The 25,948-nt window shown below is 41.1% G+C and overlaps 1 protein-coding gene across 2 annotated transcripts; it reads left to right on the plus strand.

The window, feature by feature from the left end:
* Positions 1-35: 35 nt before the first annotated feature.
* On the plus strand, positions 36-24,610 carry Nsdhl (NAD(P) dependent 3-beta-hydroxysteroid dehydrogenase NSDHL). Of its 2 annotated transcripts, XM_034485354.2 has the most exons (9): positions 36-173; positions 3,599-3,720; positions 8,093-8,209; positions 9,674-9,832; positions 15,346-15,492; positions 19,044-19,172; positions 21,194-21,336; positions 22,712-22,814; positions 23,749-24,610. In XM_034485354.2, exons 3-9 carry the CDS (start codon positions 8,135-8,137, stop codon positions 24,079-24,081), a joined length of 1,089 nt encoding a protein of 362 aa, XP_034341245.1. In that variant the 5' UTR covers positions 36-173; positions 3,599-3,720; positions 8,093-8,134; the 3' UTR covers positions 24,082-24,610. The 2 variants fall into 2 exon arrangements, with proteins under 2 accessions (XP_034341245.1, XP_034341246.1); XM_034485355.2 differs by lacking the exon at positions 3,599-3,720 and having other exon boundaries at positions 56-173.
* Positions 24,611-25,948: the final 1,338 nt, after the last annotated feature.

Here is a 25,948-nt window from a genome sequence, read left to right on the forward strand (position 1 = left end):
TGTGAGCGTCAATTGGCTGCACCAGAGCTGAGCTAGACCAATCAACATTATGAAGGAAGCTCTGCTGATTGTGGGCTCATATCTTTCAGTAGAAAAGGGTGGCGGGTGTTTGGCTGCAGTTCGCTGGTTGCCGGTTGCTTGCAAACTGAGGTCTACTTGATTGTCTAAATCGGGTAAGAGTTGCGGACTTGCCCTTGGAGGCTGCTGCGTGTGGGTGAAAGAGCTGGGAGGAAATGCGAGGGAATGGGTAGGACGTTCTAAATCCGAGTTGGGGACATAAAACGTGTGAGAGGCCAGCAAAGATATGGCCTAATGGTTTGGAGAGGTGACTGCTTGGGGAAGCTGAGACCTCGAAAGTGGAGTGGGCGTGCCGAGCACTGTGTCAGTGATTCACAGGGCTGGGCCTTAGAAACCCAATCCACATGAAGTTTTGTCTTTGACATTAACTCTACAAGAGTCACTTTAGCTGTCAGGGGGATGAGCTGGGGACTTTTGGATCTTGAAAACTCATCAAAATGTGCCCTGTTTGACGTGCAGACACTCAAGTCACATGGGAAGGAGCATTCCTGAATGAGACTCCCTTGAAAGCAAAGCCAAAGGGCAAAGTGTGCAAGGGTGTGAGGTTACCTGGAACTATGCCACGAGTAATGAAGGTCCAGGGTCGAACACAGGTTCTATGTTCTGTGCCCCTCAAAGTTGATTCCTTTGTTCCCTGCAGCAAAAATCCCCCATATCCAGCCTCCGAGTTCTCACAAGTCTGTCCTTAACATGTCTTCTGTTCTCTCTGTTCCTCCTCAGCCCTTCCTCAGCAGTATGAGCTGGAGTTCTCACCATAGTCTGCAAAGCCTGCCATGAAACTCCTCCTCCTCCGTCATACTCACACTGTTCTCCCCTCTGGCTCACTCTCACCCAGGACACTGTTTTGTGGCTGATACACTCCTGTATTGACCTTACCCAGCCTCTATGAACGTTTTAAATTTTATAATATTTTGATTATTCTTTGAGAAAATTTCAGATAAGATGTAATTTTTTTGGTCATGACTGTTTTGAGATAGGGTATCATTATGTAATTTTGTCTGACCTGCCACTCACTATGTAAACCAAGATGCTCTCAAACTTCACAGAGATCCATCTGCCACTACCTCTTGAGTGCTTAGATTAAAGGTATGCACCAACAAGGCCATTGTCACCATCTCTGTAAGGTTACTATAATCACTCTCTTTACTTTGTACCCAGGCCTTTCATATTCCTTTATGTTTTTATAGTAGCATTTGTCACCTCCTAAGCCACTGTAAAGTTAACCTTTTTTCTTCTTTATTGCCTCCACTAGAAGGTAGGCACATGAGGACAGGAATCTTATTTGTGTTCACCAGTACCTGGAAAAGAAAAGTCTACATGTTAGGTATTCAGTGAACCTTAGTCTATCAGGTAGTCTGTAAGTGTCCCTTAGTTTTCCATAGTTGAGCCCCCTGCCAATATATGCTTATGCTCCACCAGATTACTCTTACAGTGAACATCCCTGGTTGCATCAGTCTCCTTTGGTTTAGAAAGTAAAGTCCATTGAAGCCTGCTACCCAGTTTCATCTCTACTAACCTTGACTTCATGTCCCCCCATAGTCTTTACTAAAGTGAGTCTTAAATATTCCTCAAAAGTCTCTGTCTTGAAGGCTTAGTCCTCACCAATGATGTTATTGGAAGGTAGTGGAACTTGTACAGAATAGGATATACTAGGAGGCTGCTAGGTCACCAGGGCCATGCCTTTGAAAGTGGATTGTGGGGTTCTTATGTCTCTCTTTTGCTCCCTTGCTATTGAAAGGTGACCAGTCTCTGGCATCCTCTATCACATTCTCTCTCTATGATGTACTACACAGGCCCAAAGCAACATGAACTAAACTTCCAACACCATAAGCTGACATAAACCTTGCATGTTTTAACATGACTGAATAGATGTTTTATTCTGGTAATGAGAAAACTGACTGACTACTCTGCTTCCCAGTGGGTCTTTGCAGTGGTAGCCCAGCAGGGTAGAAAGGACAAACAAATTTCTTCCTGGGTTATGTGCTAATTCTGTAACCCTAGCCAAGTTCTTTGACCTGTCTGAGCATAATTTTGCTTTGTCGTGTAGATGCAGCTGATCATAGTTACTAGGACATGTTCTTCCCACCCTTGGATATGATCTGTATTTTAAGACTCTCATGTCCTCTCTTTAACTCATTCCTTCTAGGGCCTTAGAACTCAAGTTTTCAGATAATTTCATGTGACTAAGCATCTTACATTAGTTCTCCATGAGCTTGGCCTCCTTAGGATCCAAACATAGCTCTATCATTCTTTGAAGCTTTCTGTTTTCCACACAAGCTGATGGTTTCTTTGAAGGTCTGAATTGTGTTTTAGTTGGCTTCTGCCTGACAGTGGCTGCTGTTTGGCAACTTGACAATATGGAAATAAGTGAGTAAGCAAGGTGAGACCCAGGAGTTGTTTTACCAGTTGCAACTCCCTTTTCAGTCCTGCTTTGAGCCCCCATAGCAACTCTAAGGTAGGCAGAAAAGGTGAGTGTTTTCCAAATCCAGCTTCTAAAACAACAACAAGGTAATTCAGTAGAAGTCACTTGAAGTTAGGAAGAAAGCATTGACAACAGGTGCTGTTAGAAATAGAAGGATACAGGGGAATTTACCTTAAATATGAAAGAAACAATAGAAGCTAGGCTGGGGCTTGGTAAGGGGCTCCTGAATGGCCCACAGCAAATTCAAAAGTAAGTAGATCTGAAAAAGTGAGAGAGACATGGCATCTCAGTTCTGTGAAAAGACAGACATGGCACCAGGGAAATAATAGCTCACCTGAGACCTCAGAAAACAAATGCCCTCCAAAACACTTTCACCCTGTGCCATGTTTTTGAATTCTGCAGGGAGAGGTCTTACTTTGTTTTTGACAGGACCTCTGCTTTGCAATATTTATTCAAGGTAATATCCACTGGGTAAGTAGGTGTAAGCTTAATGGGAGTTGTCTTTATATTAGATCATCAGGCCGAGTCTTGTACAGGGTGCTAAGCCTGAGGTGGGTGGTGATGAGACAAAACTCAGGGGCCCATATCAGGATTCTGAACTCTACTAATTGACTTGTCCAGGAAGTGTATTTGTCCTTGGAGTCTGCATTTCTTACACAGATCAGCACAATAAGATAAGAAGTTGTAGGTAGCCACAGTTTAGCTTCACACTCTGTTCCTTTATAGAGAACTCACACTCTTACTCAGAAAATGAGGGGCACTTTCATTTTTGTGGGGTTTGAAACACACTATCCTTTCTTTTTGTCTTCAGCAATCAGTAGTCACAAACAGTCCCTGCCTTCTTGTATTTTTCAGTGTATGATGTGGCAGTATATCTTGGCTTTTAATGGATTTAAAGTCCCATCATTCTAAATGAAACAGACTTGAGGTTTCTGGCATGGCAGTCATTACAACCCACTAGTCCCTAGGACTTTGCTCTTTGAGGTCCAGTTTTCAGTAGTTCAAAGCAATTCTGTTTTTCTCTGCAAGAGTGTGATCAAATCTATGAGGCAGAAATTGCAACATTTTGACCATTTTTGCACTCTCTTCCTACTGTAGGGCAACTGACACCAACTCTGCTTCGATATGTTCATTCTGCAAAACTGAAACTCTACATTAGCAGCCCTTCCTCATCCCACCACTGCCAGCTACTTACCAGAAACCATCCACTCTCAGTTTCTGTGAGTTTAAGTACTTCATGGTAACGGAATCAGACAATGCTTATTCTTTTGTGCCTAGCTTATTTCACTTAGCACAATATCCTCAGAGTACATTCAGGTTGTTGCATGTATCAGAACTTTGTTACTTTTTATGTCTGCGTAATACCCTGCTGTATGATTTAAATGGACCACATTTTATCAACTCATGCATCAGTGGAAATTTAAGATGCTTTTACTTTTTGGCTACAGTGAACAATGCTTCTGTGAAGATGGATATAGGAAAATCAATTCCAGGTCCCTGCTTACAGTTTAGGGGGTTTAGACTCTCAAATGAAACTGCTGGATCACATGGTAATTCTGTTTAATTCTGTAAGGAACTGCCAAATTTCCATAGTGAATAAATTATTTTCTATTACCATTAGCCTGACATAAGTATTCCAGTTTCTCCATGTCTTTACTAACACTTGTTTTCTGTTTTTTTGACTTCTGATAGTAGCCCTCCTAATGCATGTGAGATGGTCTTATTGAGATTTTGATTAGCATTTCTATAGTGATTGGTAATGTTTAGTCTATTTCATGTACTTTGCTTGCTGTTAAGTGTATCTTCTCTGTTCATTCAGAGCCATTCCTGATATGCATTTGAACCTGAGTATAGACTAGCCACTGCATTTCAACAGCAGGCGGGAGAAAGAGGATGCCAGTGGCATTTGACTCACTGTTAGACTAATTCTTATATCCCAGGACCTACACACACAGCAGATAGGCATATAATTTGAGATAGTATAGGTTTCGTTTGGACAAGAGGTTGGCATGCTAAGAACTGTGTGATCATCATTTGAGCACTGTGACCGTACTAGGGTGTGCATGTTACTTTTACTTCTTATCTCCTCCTCTGGCAACTGGGAAAGGATATATATTTCTTGCTTTGCCTAGTAGTGGGGGTGAGGGTAGGTAACTGCACTCTGTGTTTCTAGACTGCACAAAATTCATCTTGCATTCACCTGCTCTTGTCATTCACCTGACCACAGACAGCATGGTTTTAAAACAATAGAACTCCAAACCTGTGGGAGGTTTTCCCTTCCCGCAACTCTCACAAATATTCAGTGAAAAGGCCACTTATTCTCCCCATCACTGGAAGACAAGTGAGTTTCTTTTGTTTTGTTTGGATTTGATTTGTTTTTGTAATCCTTACACAACCTCCCTCAAGCTAGCCCAATTTGGGCCCATATTTCTTCCTACATCTTATATGAAACTTTGAGTACTGGGATGATTATATTTTCTGCATTTTACTTAAGAACCAGATGAAATATGTTACAGTTGTGTAGCTTGGTATTCTTTTGGGACTCCTAACAGTGGGAACAGGAGCTGTCTCTGACTCTGTTGCCTGCTTGTGGGACCCTTTCCCCCTTCTGGACCACCTCTTCTAGCCTCAGTAGCAGAAGTGCCTAGTCTTACTGCAACTTGATATGCCATGGCTGGTTGATATCCATGGGAGGCCTCTCCTTTTCTGACAAGAAATGGAGGAAGAGTGGATGGGAAAAGAGGAAGAGGGGAAGTAGGGAGAAGGGAGGGACTTGATGGAGAGAATGGAGGGGAAACTGTGGTCAGATGTAAAAATAAATAAGTAAATAAACAATTTTTTTTAAAAAGAAGAACTAAGTGGAACACTTTAGGATGAATTGTGCTCTACAATGAATGAGGTGGGAAGGGATCAAAGCCAGAGCTTTGGGCATGTTAAGCAGTCTATATTGAGTGTGCACAGCATGGCCTCAGGTAAGCTGGAGAGGTATAAAGTAGTTTTGGAGTTCAGAAGAGGACCATTGGGAGGTATGATAAAAACTGCTTTTAACAGTGTGTTTAATGTGTATTTGGCACTATGCTCTAAGGGCTTTGTCTTTAATTCTCACTGTAATCTTATAAGGCTATTTGCTTTATAAATGAAGAAACAGGTTCAGTTTCTTTTAATGACTCTCAAGAGAGCTTCCCTGTCAGAGGTAGAACTGAGATTTGAACCCAGGCACAGGCTCTGGGTTCATTAGCTTATAGCTTTGAAGACTAGGTGAGCAGAGTATCCTCCAGGGATGGACATGATTAGTAAGCTTGCATTCATCTTCTAGGTCTGTGTCATGCCTGACCACACAGCACAACTTAAAACAGCAGGGTTCCAAACCTGTAGGAAGCATTCCCTCCCTGCAGCTATGATGGGATCCCACAAGCAGGCAGGTAGAGACCATCACAGCTCCAGATGCCCAACATAGACCCCTGCTAGAGAGGTTAATAATGGCGTTGGCAGGGTTGCAAGCAAAACAGGAGAATCCCCTTACCTCCATTGATGCATCTGCCTTCTCATTTGCTTATGCTCCCTTGAGGATCTGAAAAAATGTGCAAAGTGATCAGTAGGCCTTCCTGATTTATAGCACTCCCACTTAAGAACAAAGTCATCTTAGTGAAGCTTCTAGATAAGCAAGGTACATGAGGAAGAGCAGTGAGGACTCTGTATGTATAAATACCTTTTTTAAAAAAAAGATTTATTTATTTTCTTGTATGTGTATTATTTATCACTGTAGTTGTTTTCAGACACACCAGAAGAGGGCATCGGATCCCATTGCAGATGATTGTGAGCCACCATGTGGTTGCTGGGAATTGAACTCTGGACCTCTGGAAGAATAATCAGTGCTCTTAACCTCTGAGCCATCTCTCCAGCCCATATATAAATACTTGATGCAGCCCTGAGACCAGCAGGCCCATGAGTGTCTGCTCTATGCTAGGCTCTGTCTTGCTTGCCTATAATTCAGCAGAAAGCAAGCCAGCTCAGGCTGCTTGCAAGACTGGTACAAGGTGCCTGATCCTTGTTCTCCAGCAACTTCTGTCTTGCTATATGCAAAACCATATGAGTCCAGTCACTGCCACATAGGTTTGAGGTAAGTAAATAGATGTCAATTGCAAGTGTTCAGGTCAATGAGCAATAAAGACAGGGATGGAGTAGGCACAGAACTGCAGGTTAACTATCCATACGCATTAGATGTATAGACAAAGATTCAGAAAAAGGAAAGTTCTGAAATATACTGAACTGATGTATTGGGTATTCTTCTTAATACTGTGAGAAAATACCTGAAGAAAAGCAACCTATGGAAGGCAGGAGTTTAGTGTAGTGTAAGAGTTCGGTCCATCATGGTGAGGCAGTCATGACAGCAGGAATGTGAGGTGGCAGGTCACACTGCATCTGCAGTCAGGAAGCAGAGAGAGATCAGTGCTGGTGCTTAGCTTGCTTTCTCATTTTTTTATTTAAAAAATAAGAATTCTAAGTTTTATGTGTTTAAGTATTTTGCCTACATTGTATATATGTATACCATGTATATATAGCATGCCTAGTGCTCACAGAGGATGTCAGATCCCCAGGCACTGAAGTTAAGGACAGTTGTGAGCCACCATGTGGATGCTAGAAACCAAACACAGTTCCCCTGTGAGAACAGCAAGTGTCCTTGACCACTGAGTCACCTCTTCATTACTTTCTCATTTTTTGAGTCCAGGTTCCCAGCCTATGGAATGGTGCCACCCATGTTCAGTGTAAGTCTTTGCACCTCAGTTAAACTTCTCTGGAAATGCTCTCACAGACATATCTCGAAGTCTTCTAGAAATTCTATCAGCTTAACAAGATTAACAATTACAACTGATAATTTCCATTATGAATTCAGAAAATCTCTCTATAGGTGACCCATCAAACACTGAGGGTTGTAATGTCTGTTTCAAGGACATTTGGGCCTTTGATATGCACACAAAAATCAATACAGTACACTCATCGAATCAAGTCCCATAGAGACATATGATAGCACCCATTGTTTGAAAGTGTCAGGCTGTAGAAATTGAATTGAAGCCATCACAAGACCCAGTCAGTACTGGGTGCCTGACACTTATTTCCCCAGTGGCATTCTTTGCATCTTCTTTCATGGGTAGTCACTTTTATTTCTGGTACAGATTTCTATTTACAAATACTGCATCAAAACACTTATACATGCAAAATAAGCTCATAATTTTTTAATTTGTGTTTTCAACTTGGTATTGTGGGTAAAGGAAAGGGGGAGGATGTGATGAGGCCTTCACCAGGACTTCATTTTTCTGTTTAGTAGCATCATTGCACTTGATTACTCTGTCTCCCACTGTAAAGTTCTTGGTCCCCATCATTTTCTAAAGGAGGTTATTTACCTTACTTCCTGCCCTGCCTCTAATCCAACTGCACTGTAAGTTAAAGACTTGTCATACACTCTCTAGCATAGGGCACTTTGGCTGGTAGGTATAATAGCTATGGCTTAGCTATTTATGAATATTCACCCATAATGGCTAAGGATGCTTTGCTTCACATACTATTAATGTCATTCTCTAATTATGTCTTTAGGAAGAAGAGTTGATTGCAAACAAAACCATACTTTGAGCCATAATGGAACAAGCTGTTCGTGGTGAATCAAAGAGAGACCAGGTCACAGGAGTACATTTGACAAATGACATTTCCAAAGTAGGTACTAACACTTAAAAAGTAGGGGAAAGTCAATTACGTCTACATTTTAAGATTTATTTATTCTTTTCTCATATATTACATCTTAACCACAGTTTCCCCTCCCTCCATTCCTCCAAGTCCTTTCTCCCGACTCCCATCTCCACCTGATCCACTGCTCCTCTGTTTCCTTTCAGAAAAGAGCAGCCCTCCCAGGAATATCAACTGAACATGACTAACAAGCTGCAATAAGACTGGGCACAAATCCTCATATCAGGGCTTTTTCTGTACATTTTCAAGTGTAGTTAAACCATTTGTTCAGTTAGTGTTAGTTGGTTATGTTTTATGTATATATACTTTGATTTAAGATATGTCAGTTACTTATTGCTGTATACCAAAACAAAAATCAGAAAGCAAGAGTTTTAAAAAGCAATAATTAGAGCAGAAGCATGACTCAGTGGTTAAGAGCACCAGCTGTTCTTCAGAGAACATGGCGACTTGTAACCATCTGTAACTCCACTCCTAGGGGATCCCCTTCTTCTGCCTTTTGAGGATACTGACTCTGGTTTGGGTTGGGAGATTTTACACTGGTCTTCCCTGGGCTTGTTCATGTAGCTGCAACCATGCAGGCACCTCTGGCATGCATGTTCACCAGTGGACTAATGCATCAACGGTAGTGAATGTTGGCTGTCAGCTAGACACATTGGCTTGTCTTCCTATGGCCTCCAGTGTGTTAGCTTAGACTTCTTAGTGGAATTGTAGAAGCCTTCCCAGATGGTGGCAGTAGCCCCTAAGATGTAGTATCATGATTCTCAGAAGAGACTTGAATGAGTTGTTACCCCATCATTGTCAAGCATTCTGAAGATTCTTCACCATGGGTCTTCAAGTTTACTGTGATGTAGTTCACTCTTGATAAACATCACATTTCCAAAATGTGTCTATCAAAACATTAGTAAATTAGATATTCTCCAAGCTAATCCTAGGCCTCCAAATCACTCTAGTTTTGGTGTAGAGTTCAAATAAGTTTTCATTTGGGCACCTTTGATTGAAGCCCTGTACTAGCTCTCTATCCTTTTTGTGTAAACCAAGATTTTATTGTTAACAACAACCTAAAAAAATCATACCAAACTGCTAGTATCATCAGGTTTGAACCTTCTTTAAATGATTTGGAATACATTGTTTTCCAGTGGGTGACTTTCTAAGAAATAAATGCCTAAATTTAAGCTACTAAGAAAGAATACTTTTTATCTTATATGCATAGTCTACATAGAAAATTATCCTGCTGAAGGAAACATAAAAATTATTATTATAATAATAAATTTAGGCATTTATTATTTATTTTTTTTATCTTTCTAGTTTTATGGCCCTGAATATGCTACATAGCTTAATTATGTCGGTACATGTGTCTGTCATTTCAATGGCTTGTGACAGGTAAGGCTAACCTTCACCACCTCTTGTTCTTTTGCCATCACTCTCTTTCTGCAGGATAAGAAGTGCACAGTGATTGGAGGGTCTGGGTTCCTAGGGCAGCACATGGTGGAGCAGTTGCTGGCACGAGGCTATGCTGTCAATGTATTTGATATCCACCAAGGCTTTGATAACCCCCGGGTGCAGTTCTTTATAGGTGACCTGTGCAGCCAACAGGTAAGGGACTCACTCAGCCTCACTGATCTCTCACAGGACCCCAAAGGGAAACCAAGTGCTCAGAGGCCAGGATAACTATAGCTTTAAAAAAATCTATTTTGAAAAATGTAAAATTTATAGGAAATAATTTCACACACCATGTTGTCAATAATCAGAATGAACAACAGTTGTCTGTGCTACAGGGATTTTGTTCTGTCATAGGAACATGAAAGCAGCCATGGGCCTTACTCCAGTGAGCAGACAAAGCAGTGTACCAAGCAAACTTTACCAACATATTTCATCAAGCATATTATAGGTTGCAACATGCCAATTGCTGCCTTAGAGTATGCAGATGGTAGGCCATATGGTATTCATTCCTTTTGACTGCGATATAGTTTACATTCCATACAATTCATATTTTAAAATATATTTTATTATTTTAGCTATATATATATATATGTGTGCCTATGTTGATATGGCATGTAAGTGCAAGTGTCTACAGAAACCAGAGGTGTCAGACACCACCAACCTTCCCATTCACAGCCAGAGAGTTGGAGGTGGTTATAAACCATCTGATATGGGTACTGTGACTTCACTCAGATCCTCTGGAAGAGCAGTGTATGTTCATAACTGCTGAGCCCACCTCTCCAGCCCTGAACTTCACATTTTTTAAATATACTCTGAAATAATTTTCAGCAGCTCTTCAAAGCTGTGCAGTCATTCCCTGCTATCTACTTCCAGAATCTCTTCACTTCCAAAGGAGATCCTGTACCTGTTCAGCTCCCACTCTCCCCTCGCCCCCAGCTCTCAGGACCACTCTTCCACTTTCAGTTGTTCTGAAATTTTCCTTTAACACAATGTTTTCAAGTTCCATTCGTGTTGTATGGGTATTTATATTTTGAATCATTGTAGGTATTGCCAAGTCACTCAGCAAAGTTCTTGGGTCTGTTTATGGTGACCATCCATAGCCAACCCTTTTCCTTCCCAAATGACTTGCTTCATTCCACAATGGTTTCAGCTCCTTGCTTAAGGTGGACCCATCAACATTTCTGGTAAAATTGTCATACTGTAGTGGGACTAACTCTGGGCATTTTACTGTCACTCTCTGTACTGTATCCTTACCAGCTTTGACTCCATAGCCCCTTTGTTGTCCTGTATAACTTTCATCCCCTTGACCCAGTCTCTTTTTGTCACTTGTCAGCTAGGGTTCTCCAGAAAAACAATCCACAGTGGGAAGGAGAGGGGCAGTGCACAGGGCAGGAAGGAGAGAAAGACCAAGATCGAATTCAAAGAATGTGATTGTGGGGCAAGTGTGAGGTTGCCAGGACAGACAGGAAACTTGAACAGAATTGACAGGGTTCCCTGATAAGGACCCCCTGCCTCTTAGAGAAACCTGCTTTGTTCTTAAGGTCTTCTTCACCAAGAGTTTCAAGGACAGTATTCTTTTGTCTGAACCTGCTGATTGTTGATGTTCCCCCACAGCCAGTTATGGATGCAGTCACTAAGGAATAGATATGATGCGGACCAGATGATTCACCAGAATCTCCTTTGGTTTATATAGCCCCAACACTGCTAAAGCCATCTGTATTTTCCTTCTGCCTCTCTTGGTAGTGAGTAAATTCTGACTGCTCCTTGCTTTATTATGGACATAGCCCTCAGACTCCCCTGCTACCATCCAGCCTCATGGTCACAAGCCTGCCCATGCCTCCATCTGACTCCATGACATAGCATGTTCTCTAGTCTCACTCAGCCTCTCGGGTATAAGCAATGAGCATTAGCCAAGGTGGGAGTTTTCCAGACAAATATGGTAAAAGGTCAGAGGACTAAAGCAAAGCTCTAAGAGTAGATCCTGAATTCTGAGCTAAACAAAGAAAGGTGGACATAATGCAGTTAAAGACCATGGCAGGGGAAGACTTCAAAATGATCCCTTTGCCTCAGCCTCCCAGTGCTGGAACTACAGGCACCTAGGTAAGTCAGCTGAAGAACTCCCTCTCATTCCACTCTCTTTAGCTCCTGGTTCTACTTTCTAAACAACCAGATGGAAAAAAGATGCTTACCAACTAACTGAAAGGGGGTAGGAGGAACAAAATAATTCCAGATCTATGGTATTTTTGAGATTTTATTTTTTATTTTTATTTTATGTGTATGGGTGATTTGCCTGCATATGTGTCTCTGTGATACATGTGACACATGTATACTACACCTACAGATGTGAACAAGTATGTGGATGCTGGGAACTGATTCCAGGACCTCTGGAAGAGCAACCAGGGCTCTTAAACACTGAGCCATCTCTCCAGCCCCACATCCCACTGTTTTAAGAGTTGTGGTGGTTTTGTACTTCAGATTGTTGTTCTTTATGAGCCATCTGGCTTTTCCACTCGTGGCTTTAGGATTTTTTTTTTAAATATCCAGGCCTCAGTTTTGGTCTTTTATTATCTTAGCCCATGTCCATGTTCCTTCTGTTTCTTTATGTTGTTACATAGATTCTCTCCTTTATGTAACTTCTCATGGTCATGTCATCTTTACCCTTTCACATTATTTTCTGTGTGCATGAAGGTATGGCCAGATAGACATTCTTGTGAAGGCCAGAGGTTGACATCAAGTGTTTTTAGTCACTTTCCACCTCATTTCTGAGACAGGATCACTGAACCTGGAGTTCATTGACTCAGCTAAGCTAGCTGGCTCTGAAACTCCAGGGATCCACATGTCTCTGATCCACCAGCACTGAGATTATAGCCATACCTTTGTACACTGCTGGGTTTTTGTTTGTTTTTTGTTTTTGTTTTTAACATGAGTCCTGGGGACTCCAACTCACTACATTCTCAGCATGTCTGTTCCCTATCTGCCACCCCCCCCGCCAATTATTTTCAAGCCAATCTTCAAAACATTTCAGGATTTGTCTCTAGAACATAAAAATAAGTTTTAATAAAAATATTACACAATATTATCTCAGAGACACCAAAAATAGTTCCTTAATGTATAATTGCTTTCCCAAATAAAGAGTTAAACACAGTCAAGACTATGTATTTGATAAATATGTTAGTCTCTTAGTTTCCAAGAAGCCTTAGTATGTGTGTTGACTTAGAGTGTTTAGCTTGTTCATTATCAGGTAGCATATCCCAAGGTCTGGAGTTTGTTAATTGTATCTCCAGGTAATCAGCATGTTCTTATGCCATCTTTGTTTCCTGTAACTAGTAGATTCATTGTCCAGTAAGGCACCAACCAGCCACATATGGCCACCAAGCATTTCAGTTAAGACAAGTCTGCAGTGAGAGGCACTTTAAAATACATATTGAAATTCTGAGACTAAGTACAAAATCATTAAGTAGCTCAATAATTTCTATTAATTATGTCTAGGTGCTGTGAAATCTAGACTTTGATAGGTTTACACACACACACACACACACACACACACACACACACTTTTTTTGAGACAAGGTTTTCCTTTGTAGTGTAGGCTATCTTGGAACTCACAGGATACCAGCCCTAAACTCACAGTAATCCTTTTGCTTCCAACTCCCGAATAAATATGAAGCAAAAACTTGATATGGTTTAGGTCCCCCCAATCCTGGTGCATCATGACTACAAACCCCTATGTGTGTATGTGTCTGTGTGTACATGCATGTGCGTAAGCACACACACACACAAGAAAGAGAGAGAGATTTTAGAGATACTAAATGTATTAGAGAGGAGAGTATTTGTCTTCATCCATTTTTCTAGTTCACCGCTGCTTCTCTAGGGCAGATTTAAAAACCTGCTACTGATCATCTTTCAAAAGATGAGTCTTAGGTGTTTCTCCATCGTCAGAGGATCCATCCCCATCCCCACGAGGAAGAAATGCTACACAGAACAGCAAAAAGAATCTGGCCAGACAGGCCTTGCTGGGTTTTCTTACTAACTGTGCTTGTGTCATAAAACTGGAAGCTTGTGCACCCAGGATGGGCATGGAAGTTCCACACCACTTCCTCAATACTGTACCCTGTGTGTCTCTTCACCTGTACCCTTTGTAATTCCTTTATAGTGAGTCAGTAAATGTGTTTACCTGAATTCTATTAGCCTCTTGCACAAGTTAAACAAAGCCATAAAGGGAATCTGGGAGTGCACTAACTGTGGTTTCATAGATTCTTTTTAATCTAACACATTACTAAAGGAATCTATGTACCCATAGTTCCTAAAAAGAAAATTCAGGTGGACGGAGGTCTACTTGGCAGAGGAATGTCGACTCAATAATTTTTAGGGAGTTATCAAATGAGAATGCCACCATTTGCTGAGAAATGCTCCAGGACAGAAACATCAGTGGGTGTTGTAAGTATCACCCAACAGATTTGGTAAGAATCTGGCTATCACCCTCACTAAATGATCCAACTTGGCATTACCAGCAGTGCCCTGATAAGGATACACCAGTACTGATGTAGAATGCTTGCCAAAACCATTAAGCCTGAATACAATCAGGAATGAACAGACAACTACAAATTAAGAAGCCCATAAAATAACCTCTCTGACCCTGTGAAATATTATTGTCACAGAAAGCAGAAAGCAAAAGTCAGGGAACTGCTCCAGATTAAAGTAAATGGAAAGAACAGAAGGATCACATATGCATGGCCCATGTTTGGATCCTAAACCCCCAAATAAATATTGTCAGAATGACTAGGGAAGTTTAAATATGGAGTAACTGTTAGTTAAGGGTTCCTAAAGGCTGAGAAAATAGCTCAGTGAGTTCAAATCTCAGAACCTACAAATAATAAAAAACTATGTATAGCCATGCAGGCCTGCAAACCAAGCATTAGGGAGGTAGAGATGGGTGACTTTCAAGAACTTGTTGACCAGCTAACCTACCTCAAACAACAAGGTATCTTTTAAAATATAGGCAGTAGAGACAGGTGATGCTCTGTGAGTTTAAGGGTACACTGTTCTACATAGCAAGTTCCAGACCATCTGAGGATATATAGCGAGACCTTGTCTCAAAAAAAAAAAAAAAAAAAAAAAAAAAAAAAAAAAAAAAAAAAAAAAAAAGAATTCTTTTTTCCTCAAGAGTAAATCAGTTTATTCCTCTCAATTTTCTACTTTCACTAATAAATCTTATTCTTACTGATAACCAAACTGCCTCTTCTTTGGCCAGTAGGAGTCTCTGCATGTTGGTTCAGTCTCTAGTAGGCTTGGAGAGCTTTACTGATTCCTGGTTCATTTAGTATGTTTACTGTCCCATATCTGCAGCCACCTGTTTGTCTTAGGAGGTTCCTTCTAGAAGTAAGTGAAACCTGCTCACTTTATAAATCTCCTTCCTGTCACTGTATTGTATGGCTTCTCCATTTTATTCAGACAAGGTAATAAGAAGGAGACAATTAAAAAAAAAACTTGGTTTTATCCCACATGCTTTTGTGTAGTTCGAGACTTTTACAAAGAGTATGGTTTTTGTATTGCTTATATAATTATAAAAAGCCAAAAGACCTACAGGCCACAGATGACAGAATGTGAGAAGGCTGTTGACCTGTCCTAAACTGGAATGATTCTTTTGTCTTTGTGTGCTTTTCCAGGACCTGTACCCAGCTCTCAAAGGTGTAAGCACAGTTTTCCACTGTGCGTCACCTCCGCCATACAGTAACAACAAGGAGCTCTTTTATAGAGTGAATTTCATTGGCACCAAGACTGTCATTGAAACCTGCAAAGAGGCTGGAGTTCAGGTAAGGGGAATGTTGCAGTGACGAGTATCAGTAGCATGTGGTTGCTTTTTCAGAGGGAGGGGAAGGGGAGTAGTTCTTGTTACTATCTTCCTTGGCCTATCCAGGGTTGTCTTTTACATTTGAGAAGATACTAAAATTAAGCCCTGGACACCAGTTGATATCACAGAGGACCAGTTGGAGTTACATTCTTCCAATACAAATAGGCCATCTGAATGCTCAGGTAGATTAAGGCCTATTTACCTTTGCTTAACAAAGTATAAAATTTAGACATTGTTTATTTTCTCTGTTGAAATAGCATGTACTTAATGTTTTCAGTGGTTTGCCCTGTAACCCTTTCATATATGCATTCAGTGATACTAACTATATTCACTTCCTTGTCTAACCATATTACCATTGTTCATCTCTAGTCATGTAGTAAGCAGCAGGGTTCCATTCTTCTGCCCCTCCCTAGCTCCTGGCAGCCACCGTTCTCTATCCACGTCTCTGATTACATTAGGGAGCTCACATGAGTCATTCAAACCATGTGTTTTTGTCATTTTACTTGTCACAATACAGTGACCATAAGGTCTGTCCACATTGGAGCATGTCAGATTTTTTTTTCATTTTTCATTTTTCAAGGCTTTGGACAATAATTTATACATTCATCCATCAATAGACATTTGTAGTACTTTCACCTTTGAGCTGCTATGAATGGGAGCTCAAATGCCTCAGTCCTTGCTTTTGACTCTTTGGGTCAGTACTCAGATGTGGGATTCCTGAACCACTAAAATAATTTTGTACAGAACTTTTTTAAAAGAATCATCACATTGTTTAACAACCTTGCTTCTATTTTAAAAGAAAAAAAGGAAAGCACTGTTGCTTATATCTGATAGAAACCTATCATAACTTAGGGCTAAAGACACACAGATTTTAGCCTTGTATCAGCTTACAACACTTAGAAATCTGCTTCCTAAAATGACTCTAATGGAACCCCAGCCTCTAAGTACAGCATCTCACTTGCTCACAGTGAGTACTACATGCCACCAATACTCTGAACTGAGAAAAAGGGTACTTCTAATCATTTTCCTGGGTACTTTTAGCCAGCTCCCAGTAACCAACCAGCCCAGCAGGAATAGGTGAGAGAGGAGCTCTTCTAGATTTCCATTGGTTAAAATTCCATCTGCCAATCATATTAATGCAGAAGCAGGAAGTAGAGAGAGATGGATGCCAGTATTCAGTTAGCTCCTCCTTTCTTCCTGTTTAGGACCCCAGCCCATGATCCCCTGCAGGGTGACTTTCCTCCATAATTGAAACTTCTGTGGAAGTGCCACACAGACACACCCAGAGATATGTCTCCTAGGTGATTTCAAACCAACTGCCATACATACAGCTGTGATTTACAGTTGACAAGACACTTCACCCTGCTGCAGTTGTCACCTACTTTTCCTCTTCTTAGGTAGCCAGGAGCTATTCATTCTATGCACCTCTGGTATAAGGTATTGGCTTGCACATTGGAGAACTTTATAACAGTGGTGTCAAACTGAACATGTCTTTCTGAAACTTTTTTCCACCAATACTAACTTTTGAGCTTTATACATCTTGATATATATAGCTCTTGTTCATCCTCTGAGGGGATAGGTAGCTTGGTGTATAGGAGCAAAGAAATTGATATAAGGAACATTTTTCTCCAACACCCAAAAACAAAGTCTTTAATGCATTTTATCTCAAAGTTTTAAAATGTTACTTTTCATACTTCCCATACTTAGGGCTAATTAACCAGGAATCTATGATTATATGCAACAGGGTTGAGATTGATTTTTTTCTAGTTAATCAGTTCAGCATGCTGATGGCTTAATCCAACCTTTGTGCAAACATATGCCTCCTGCAGCATACTTTAAGCAATCTGTCCTGCTGAAGTCTGTTCCTAGGTGTTCTGTTTATTGTACTGACCTTTGTTCTCATGGCTGTAACATACATATCAGTATTTGGTAGGGCACACTCCTTAACCAACTTCTTCAAAAATCACTTAGCTGCTCTGAGACTTTTGTTCAAATTTTCCCATCTACTATAAAATCAGATTTCTTTCTACCATGTAGCCTTCCTTTCTTCTTTTTTTCTTCTTTTTTTCCTTTTTGGTTTTTTGGAATAGTGTTTCTCTATGTAGTCCTGGCTGTTCTGGAATTCACTATGTAGACCAAGATGACCTCAAATTCAGCAGAGATCTGCCGGCCTCTACCTCTCAAGTGCTGGGATTAAAGGCCTGAGCCACCACCACCCAGCAGGTCTCCTAATCTGCAATGCCACTTAATGATATTGTAGTGTACTTCACAGAGGTTTTATACATCTTTTGTTGAATTTATTTCTGTGTTCCCCATCATGTGTTAATTACCTACTTATACTACATTTTCCACTTCTGCTGATGTTTAGGAATATGGCTAATTTTTATACATACACAAATATATACATATGATAGTTTTAGTTTTAGGGTTGTGTTTGTTTGGTATGCATGTGTGTGTGTGCGCGTGTGTGTGTGTGTGTGTGTGTGTGTGTGTGTGTGTGTGTGTGTGCGTGAATGTGTGCACATGTGCTCACATGCAGGGGCTTTCAAAGGCCAAAAGCATCAAATCCTATTGGAACTGAAGTTACAAGAGGTTGTGAGCTTTACAACATGGGTGTAGGGAAGCCAACTCAGTTTCTCTTCAAGATCACTAAGCACTCTAATGCACTGGAGATCCATCTCTCCAGCCCCTAATTTTCCTATATTTATTGTGAATTTAGCTAGTTTGCTGAACTGTTATATTTTCTATAGGCTTGCCCATGTTTTCTGTATAAGCATTTTATTTTTTCATTTCTATTATCTACCAATGCAGCCCTTCTCAACCTCTGGGTCATGACCTCTATGAGGTCACATATAAAATATCCTGTATGTCAGATATTTATATTAAAATTTATAACAGTAGCAAAATTACAGTTATGAAGTATCAATGAAATACTCTTATGGTTGGGGGTCACCACAACATGAGGAACTGTATTAAAAGGTCACAGTGTTAGGAAGCAATCACTGCACTGATGAGATTAATTTGGTTTCTTGTTTTTTAAAACATTATAAATTAGTGTTTGCCTTCTCCTACCACTATGGCTAGGACTTGTACAATAAAAGACATAAAGAATATAGCTAGCTGTTTTTCTTTCTTCCTTCCATCCATCATAGTGCTGCTGTGGACTGAACACATTCCAGATGTTTGGCTCTACTAGCAAAGCATGTAAAACATGTCTAAATTTATGTGTGTATGCATATGTATGTGTTCACATGGCAAGATAACACAGAGCATCCAGTAGAATTTTGCAAATACAAATTTCCCTACAAAAAAAAATAAGATCTACTCTTTTAGATTGGAATACCATGATGTGTCTAGAGTTCCTATGACTACAAAGGTTATCTTAGAAGACATAAAAAGAAAAGATACTCCAGCAAGTGACTTGGAAATGCCTTGGAGAGAGAGCTTGCTCATGCACTTTGAATAGCAATGATTCCTGACTTGTGTTTTCCTTTAAATTTTTTTTTCTGCTAGAAACTCATTTTAACCAGCAGTGCCAGTGTTGTCTTTGAGGGTGTTGACATAAAAAATGGAACTGAAGACCTCCCTTATGCCATGAAGCCCATTGACTACTACACAGAGACCAAGATCTTGCAGGAGAGAGTATGTACTTTAAAGCCGGTTAAATGAGCAGATATTCTCAAGTGTCTCCATTCATAAGAAAAAATATCTATGAACATGGGAATGTTAGTATTTTGAGGCCCAAGTACCTAACATGAGATGCAAATTCATGTGTGAAATTAAATTTCAAGAGGACAGAATACCTTAATGTGGCCAGATACTGTTCTCAGTATTTTCTGGGAACAACTTCTTTTATACCCCAAAATGACTTCATATGGTAGGTACTCTTTGTTATCATCTCCAAATTACAGGAAAATATCCTGATTCACAGCAGGATCCAGAATCTTCATCAGGGATCCCATAATTGTCATGTGATTGGGTTGAGAGGACACTGGGAATCCTGGACGGTAGACTGAGCGGCTGTGGACTTCTGTCTCTTAGGCCTTTACAGCACACCACGAACGGCGGTTCACTGTCTAAGCTGGTACTCATAAACTGAAGCTCTGTACTAAACTGACGGGTCTTACTGTTCTCTCTGTTCTCGTGTTCAGCTCAGAACAGGACACAGTCACATGGAAATCAGTAGAACCTTTTCTCAGCTAAATAAGATAGACTTCCTAAACCAGATGTGGCCTTTGGCATACTAACATCCTATGTCCAGGCTGTGTCCTCCTGTTCCATGGAACTAGGCTTAAGGAAGACCAAAGCCTACAATGAGCCTCCTGATAAGTAGGTACCTCAGAGGCCCTATGCAGCTGAGGTACTGGGCTTTCAACCCACAGCTGAGTAAGCTCATGACCTCCAGATGGATGCCTGGCCTGAATATATCACTGACATGGACTTTTAGGTATTCAGCTGGAAGTCAGAAAAACTAGAGGTGACTACAGTAACTTAATCTTGTTTTCCAGATCAACACTTTAAACCATCTTAATAATAATAATAGATCATCTTTGGGATTAATCTAGAAACTCTTCAAATTCCATCCTCTTTAGCACTACAGATAGCCATGACAAAGGCTGCTTGAAGGCTTACTCATTCCCTTCAGCACCTGTATACATATTTTGCCACCTTGTTTTTACTAATAATATAACAAATCATTTGGGAAATTACTTATGAGGCAAAATCTGTTTCTTCATAAAGCCATACATCCTAAGGATGGAGACATGTTCAGAGAAATACATCATTGGATGACTTATCATTGTGGGAACAGAGTATACCTGAAAAACTCTGACAGTGATAGGACCTCTAGCAATATAAGACCACCAATATATGTCTTTGTGTGTATATGTGTATGTCTACGTGATAACAGACATATATGGATGGATGGATGGATGGATAGATGGATGGATGGATGGATGGATGTTTGTATTGAGGCAGGTATTATCTTTTGGAATGTTGTCCACCTCCTTTGAGACAAGAAACTCACCAGTTAGACTAAACTGGTTGTCCAGTAAGGCTCGGGGATCTTCTTGTGTCTGTCTCCATAGCCATGGGATTTTAAGCATGCACCTCCACACATTTTGACATGGGTTCTGGCAATCAAACTCATGTCCTTGTGCTTGCAAAGTAAACGCTTTGCTGACTGAGCCAGCTTCCCAACTCTGTGTCTGTTGTTGACTAAGCTGTTTGTTACATGGTGCATGAGTATGCTTGAAACTTTACACATGCCACTGAATTCAGGAGCTCTTTTGGTGGTAGCAGCCTTGCTGGAGGCACAAGCCTACATAATTAACTAGAACTCTCAGATCCTTTCCAGCAATTGAAGAAGCCAGGATACACATTCTGGCTGCGTGTGTAGATAGCCATTGCACCCAACCTGAGCTTTCTGATTTTGTCCTAGCAGGTGTTAGCCAGTTTTCTCCTGCACTGTTGGTTTTTCATGGACAGATGGGATAGAGTTATAGTGTGTTGTCCCAAGGCAGACAACTCTCCAATGACCTGCACATACACACCAAATATGTCATCAGTCTGTCTCCTAATGGGAAGTACTCCATACATAGTAAGGTACTATCTTAGCTCAGGAAAGTCTTACAGTGGCTTCTTTCTTCCCCGCTCTCTTTCAGACAGTACTGGATGCCAACGACCCTAAGAAGAATTTTTTAACTGCAGCCATTCGTCCTCATGGCATTTTTGGCCCAAGAGACCCCCAGTTGGTCCCCATCCTAATTGATGCAGCTAGAAAGGGCAAAATGAAGTTCATGATTGGGTAAGGCAGCTCCCATTGCTCTCTGACCCTTTCTGACTGTGTGATCACACATGCAGAAAATAATTTGAGAGTGCCAAGAAGTATTATATAACTGTCTGAGTCTATTCAGGCTTCTTTTAATAAATAATATAGTCTGGGTAACGTCACAAACAGGAATAACTCACAGCTCACAGTTATAGAGACTGAGAAGTTCAGGATCAGCTGTCAGCAAAATTGATGTCTGAGATGAGGACTTAGCAGTGTCTGCTAAGGACTATCTGGTCCTCGTACCTGTTGTGTATCTTTATTTGGCTTCTATTCCTGATGGCAGCACTCTCATGGTCTAATTACCTTGTAAAGTTTTCCACTTCAGAACACCGGTACATTGGAGATTAGATTATAACAAGAATATCGAGGGAACACAGACATTCAGACCATACATGTGATCTTCTCTGTTGTCCTCCATGTTGATTTTCTGAAAGTGCTATGTCAAATTCCCAGTTCTTAAAACAACAAAAATTGATTCTCAGTTATGGAAACCAGAAGTCTAAAATGCAGCTGTTGGCAGGACTAGCTCCTGGCTGCTGTAAGGAGCCCACAGGCTGCTGGGCTTGTCTTTGCTGCTCCTTGCATGCCACTGTATCACTCCTACCTCTGCCTGCCTCTGATTAAGTCATCAGCATTGAGCTAAGACTCTCGTTTTAGGCAAATAACTGGTTTCATCTGCAAAGACCCCAATTCAACATACAGACACTCCACAATTTCCAGAGTGGTGTAAGCTTTTCTTTTATCTTTTCTTTTCTTTCCTCTTGATTTTGTTTTGTTTGAGACAGGCCCTGGCTGTCCTGGAACTTGTTCTATATACCAGGCTGGCCAAAAACTTAGCAATCCTCTTGCCTCTGCCGCCTGAATGCTGGGATTAAAGGCATGTGCCACTGTGCCCAGTGTCTCTTCTTTTGCATTTCTTTTTTCCTCTTTATCCCTTGGCTTGTGTCTTCTCTTCCTGTACTTATTAAACCTCACTGATCCCCTGATTTAAAACTTTGAGCGATTATAAAGGCAGTACTAGAAAACTGGCAGCCCATTGGCTGGGTATATCCTGGGCAAGTGTTCAAGATATATACCCCAAGTATAAGCCTAAGAAGACACATTGGTCTTGGTCCTGCTGGGACATGCAGGACACCATGCTCTCATATTCAATATTTCACTGCCCTCAAGGGCCCCAGTAGTTCTATATGGCCACATTTCCTTACCTGTTGCAATCACTTAGCTATTCCAGAGGCAGGTACTGTTGTAGTAGAAGTGGGTTAGTCTACTGAATATCTCAGTGCTGGGACTTTATGAGGCCGGCATCCAGACACTAAGCACAACTAAAATACTTTCTGTGTACCCACAGAAATGGGAAGAACCTGGTGGACTTCACCTTTGTGGAGAATGTGGTTCATGGACACATCTTAGCCGCTGAGCACCTCTCCCAAGATGCAGCTCTGGGTGGGAAGGTAAGACACTTGCTTCTCTCAGCACTTTAGGATCCACTGTGAAGTTCTGTACTATAGCAACATCACATTACTTTGGAGCCAACAGCCAGGATGGACCCAAGCCTCAAGGCTTTTTTTTTTTCTCTAGAGCTCCCATGTTCACTCCAGGCCTGGCCACATGTACATTGGGCAAATGCCTACTCCTTACTTTTCTCCTCCTTATAGTCCAGATCTCCATCCATACACATACATACATACACAGACACACACACATACACACACATACACACATACACACACACACACACACACACACACACACACACACACACACACACACACAGGGCTAACATTGCTCAGGCCTGACACTGCTTTAACAAGTGATGCATATGAACTTCCTGACATTTGGTGTCCAGAAGTCAGCAGAGTTGAGAAAATGTAGTCTGTTCCTTCCTCCTTGCCTCCTATGTCTTGATGATGTAATCCCTCCTGAGTACTCAGTACTCTTTTCTCCCCCTGAACATTTTCCATTTTCCTACTTAAAACTTAGGGAGTGCTTGGAAATGGGACGGTTACAGCTTTTGGTTTAAAAGACCTAATATAGATCTTACATGCAAAGATAAAAACCAATGTAACTTATTAAATTCAAGCTAAACTTCACTTAAAGTCCTGGCCTTTTTGTAGAATTTGTATCACCTTCCCCTCTTTGCCCTTAAATACTGCCTATTCTGACAGTCTAAGACACTGCTGCAGCTAGGCATGTGACACCTGATAACACAACCTTACCATTTAGTGCCGCTGCAAAAGAGATGGGGCAGGCAGGACAATGTGCCCTTGCTTTCCCACAGAAAGAGTTGGAAGTGGAGCCAACAGCTAGTTGAGCTTGGGGACCCATATGTGATCCATTCACTCCAGCAGCTGTTCAGGGCTTTCTAACTTCATGTTCTTTTACCAGGCATTTCACATCACCAACGATGAGCCAATCCCTTTCTGGACGTTCCTGTCCCGCATTCTGACAGGCCTCAATTATGAGGCCCCCAAATACCACATCCCCTACTGGATAGCCTACTACCTTGCTTTCCTGCTATCTCTACTGGTAATGGTGGTCAGCCCTCTCATCCAAATCCAGCCAACTTTTACACCAATTCGGGTGGCACTGGCTGGAACATTCCACTATTACAGTTGTGAGAAAGCCAAAAGACTCATCGGGTACCGGCCACTGGTCACCATGGATGACGCTGTGGAAAGGACTGTACAGAGTTTCCACCACCTGCGGAAGAACAAGTGAAGCTCCCCAGTGCCCTCACCAGTAACTTTCTCCTCTCTGTTCTGAAGAACAGATATCCTTAAGTGAGTTTCTTCTGAGCTGTGTGTACCTTGCTGGTTAGATGGTAGCATACTCACTCCCTCAATGACATTGAAGGTGACAACAGGAGACATTTCTCCTAGGATAGCATTGGACTTCTCAGGCAGACTCATAGTCTATTGCTTTGGTCTTTCTCTCTCCTCCCCCCTACTTCTGTCTCCTAGGTTCATTATCAGAAAGACAACACTAAAGTGAAGGCTTTGTTCAAGGTCTTAAAAATTGAAGCAAATCCAAAAATTGTAAACACACAGTAGGACTTTAGACATACATTTTATATGATCATAGTACAATAGTTAGACATATTGATGAATGTAATACCCAATCCCAATCCCTAAGGATAAATCCCCTGCTGGTTCCTTGCTGCCTCACATACTGTCAAGGTCTCTTTCAAAGATAGTTGTAGTGTCTGCCTCCATTGTTTTTCATAAAGCATTTCCATTTATCCACAGAATCTGGTGTGGTCTTTATTGCTCAACGGTGATGCAACACAATGGTATAGTGTGTGCTGTGTTAGCTGGTCAGCTCCTAATTAATAGATGTTGGGCTGCTTGGCAGTAAGACAAAGAGAGTGGTCTCCTTCATCGCCATGATGTTTGAGTAGAAAATTCTCCATGAGATGGTGCAGAATGGGCTAAAGACATCTTTGCAGCTCAGTTCACCTTGCAAAGAGTACAGGCCACTAACAATCCAGCCATTTCTGTTCTCTGAACTCACTGAAAAATTCTAAGTTCTTCATCACTGTTTAAGAGTAAGAAGATGATTGGAGGAAAATACAAAAAAAATAGATAAAAGCCATACATTTTGTGTTGCTGGCTTATTAGCTCTGCCTAGAGAGAGGCCCTTCTAAACTGCCAAGACATTCGGATATAAATGTAATTAAGGTGGCATGTTTGCAGTAATTGAGTTATAATTAGAAACCCCTGAAGTATAATTAAAAAAAACAATGATTGTTTATGCACTTATGTAAGACAAAGTGAAGTGACATAGTTTCTTCAGAACAGGTTGATGCACTGAGATTGAACCTTGAAGGATGGAGAGATGGTCACTGAGTGCATTTTTGACTAAAGGCATCAGTCTCATAGTCAGCAGCATGTGCTTCCTGACCATATACAACTTCAGTTCAGTAGAGGACACAAGTGGGAAGCTAGCTTGGGAAGCAGTAGGACATCGCTCAGGCTAAAAAGGGGGGCAGGGAATGACCTTTAGCTATAGGTATAGGCAACCTGTGAGGGTTCATACAATTAAAGATTCTCTCAATGAAGGGTAAAGATCAAGAAAATGCTCCTGACTACAATGGGAGACCAGAGAGTAATAGCATAACAATGAATTAGAAATGAGCGCTTAATGGAAGTACACAGAAAGAGAAGATGCACCTCAGATCGGAACAACACTTAAGAGTTGCTCTGAACTGCTGGATGAGAAGGCAATAGGCCTAGCTAACAAATACTGAGACCCAGAGGCCTTAAAACTCCCTCGAAAATGTTAACAGCACTTGGACCAAAAATGACCCTTTATCAAGCTCAGTTCTCCAATGTATTCTTCTTTTGTCACTATAACAAAATACCTGACATAAACAACTTGAGAAATAGGAAATGTTCTTTAAAGAACTTAACTCCGGTTGGTTGGCTCTGTTGCTTTTGGGACCATGGTGCCCTATCTCATTCAAGGGCATAACTTCAAACAACTAACTTTCTCCTACTAGGCCACACCTGTTAAAGGATCTACCACTTCCATGGGATAGAGTCCAAACCTTCAACATTTAGACCCGAAGGGAATATTCAAAACTCAA

The sequence above is a fragment of the Arvicanthis niloticus genome, chromosome X (assembly GCF_011762505.2).
Source record: "Arvicanthis niloticus isolate mArvNil1 chromosome X, mArvNil1.pat.X, whole genome shotgun sequence".
Taxonomy (NCBI): domain Eukaryota; kingdom Metazoa; phylum Chordata; class Mammalia; order Rodentia; family Muridae; genus Arvicanthis; species Arvicanthis niloticus.

What these genes read in the sequence shown, in the direction of transcription:
- Nsdhl (XM_034485354.2), top strand. Translation starts at nt 8,135, where the DNA reads ATGGAACAAGCTGTTCGTGGTGAATCAAAGAGAGACCAGGTCACAGGA. An exon ending in GCAAAGAGGCTGGAGTTCAG is followed by an intron (nt 15,493 to 19,043) that starts GTAAGGGGAATG and finishes TTTTTCTGCTAG; the next exon opens with AAACTCATTTTAACCAGCAG. An exon ending in CCAAGATCTTGCAGGAGAGA is followed by an intron (nt 19,173 to 21,193) that starts GTATGTACTTTA and finishes GCTCTCTTTCAG; the next exon opens with ACAGTACTGGATGCCAACGA.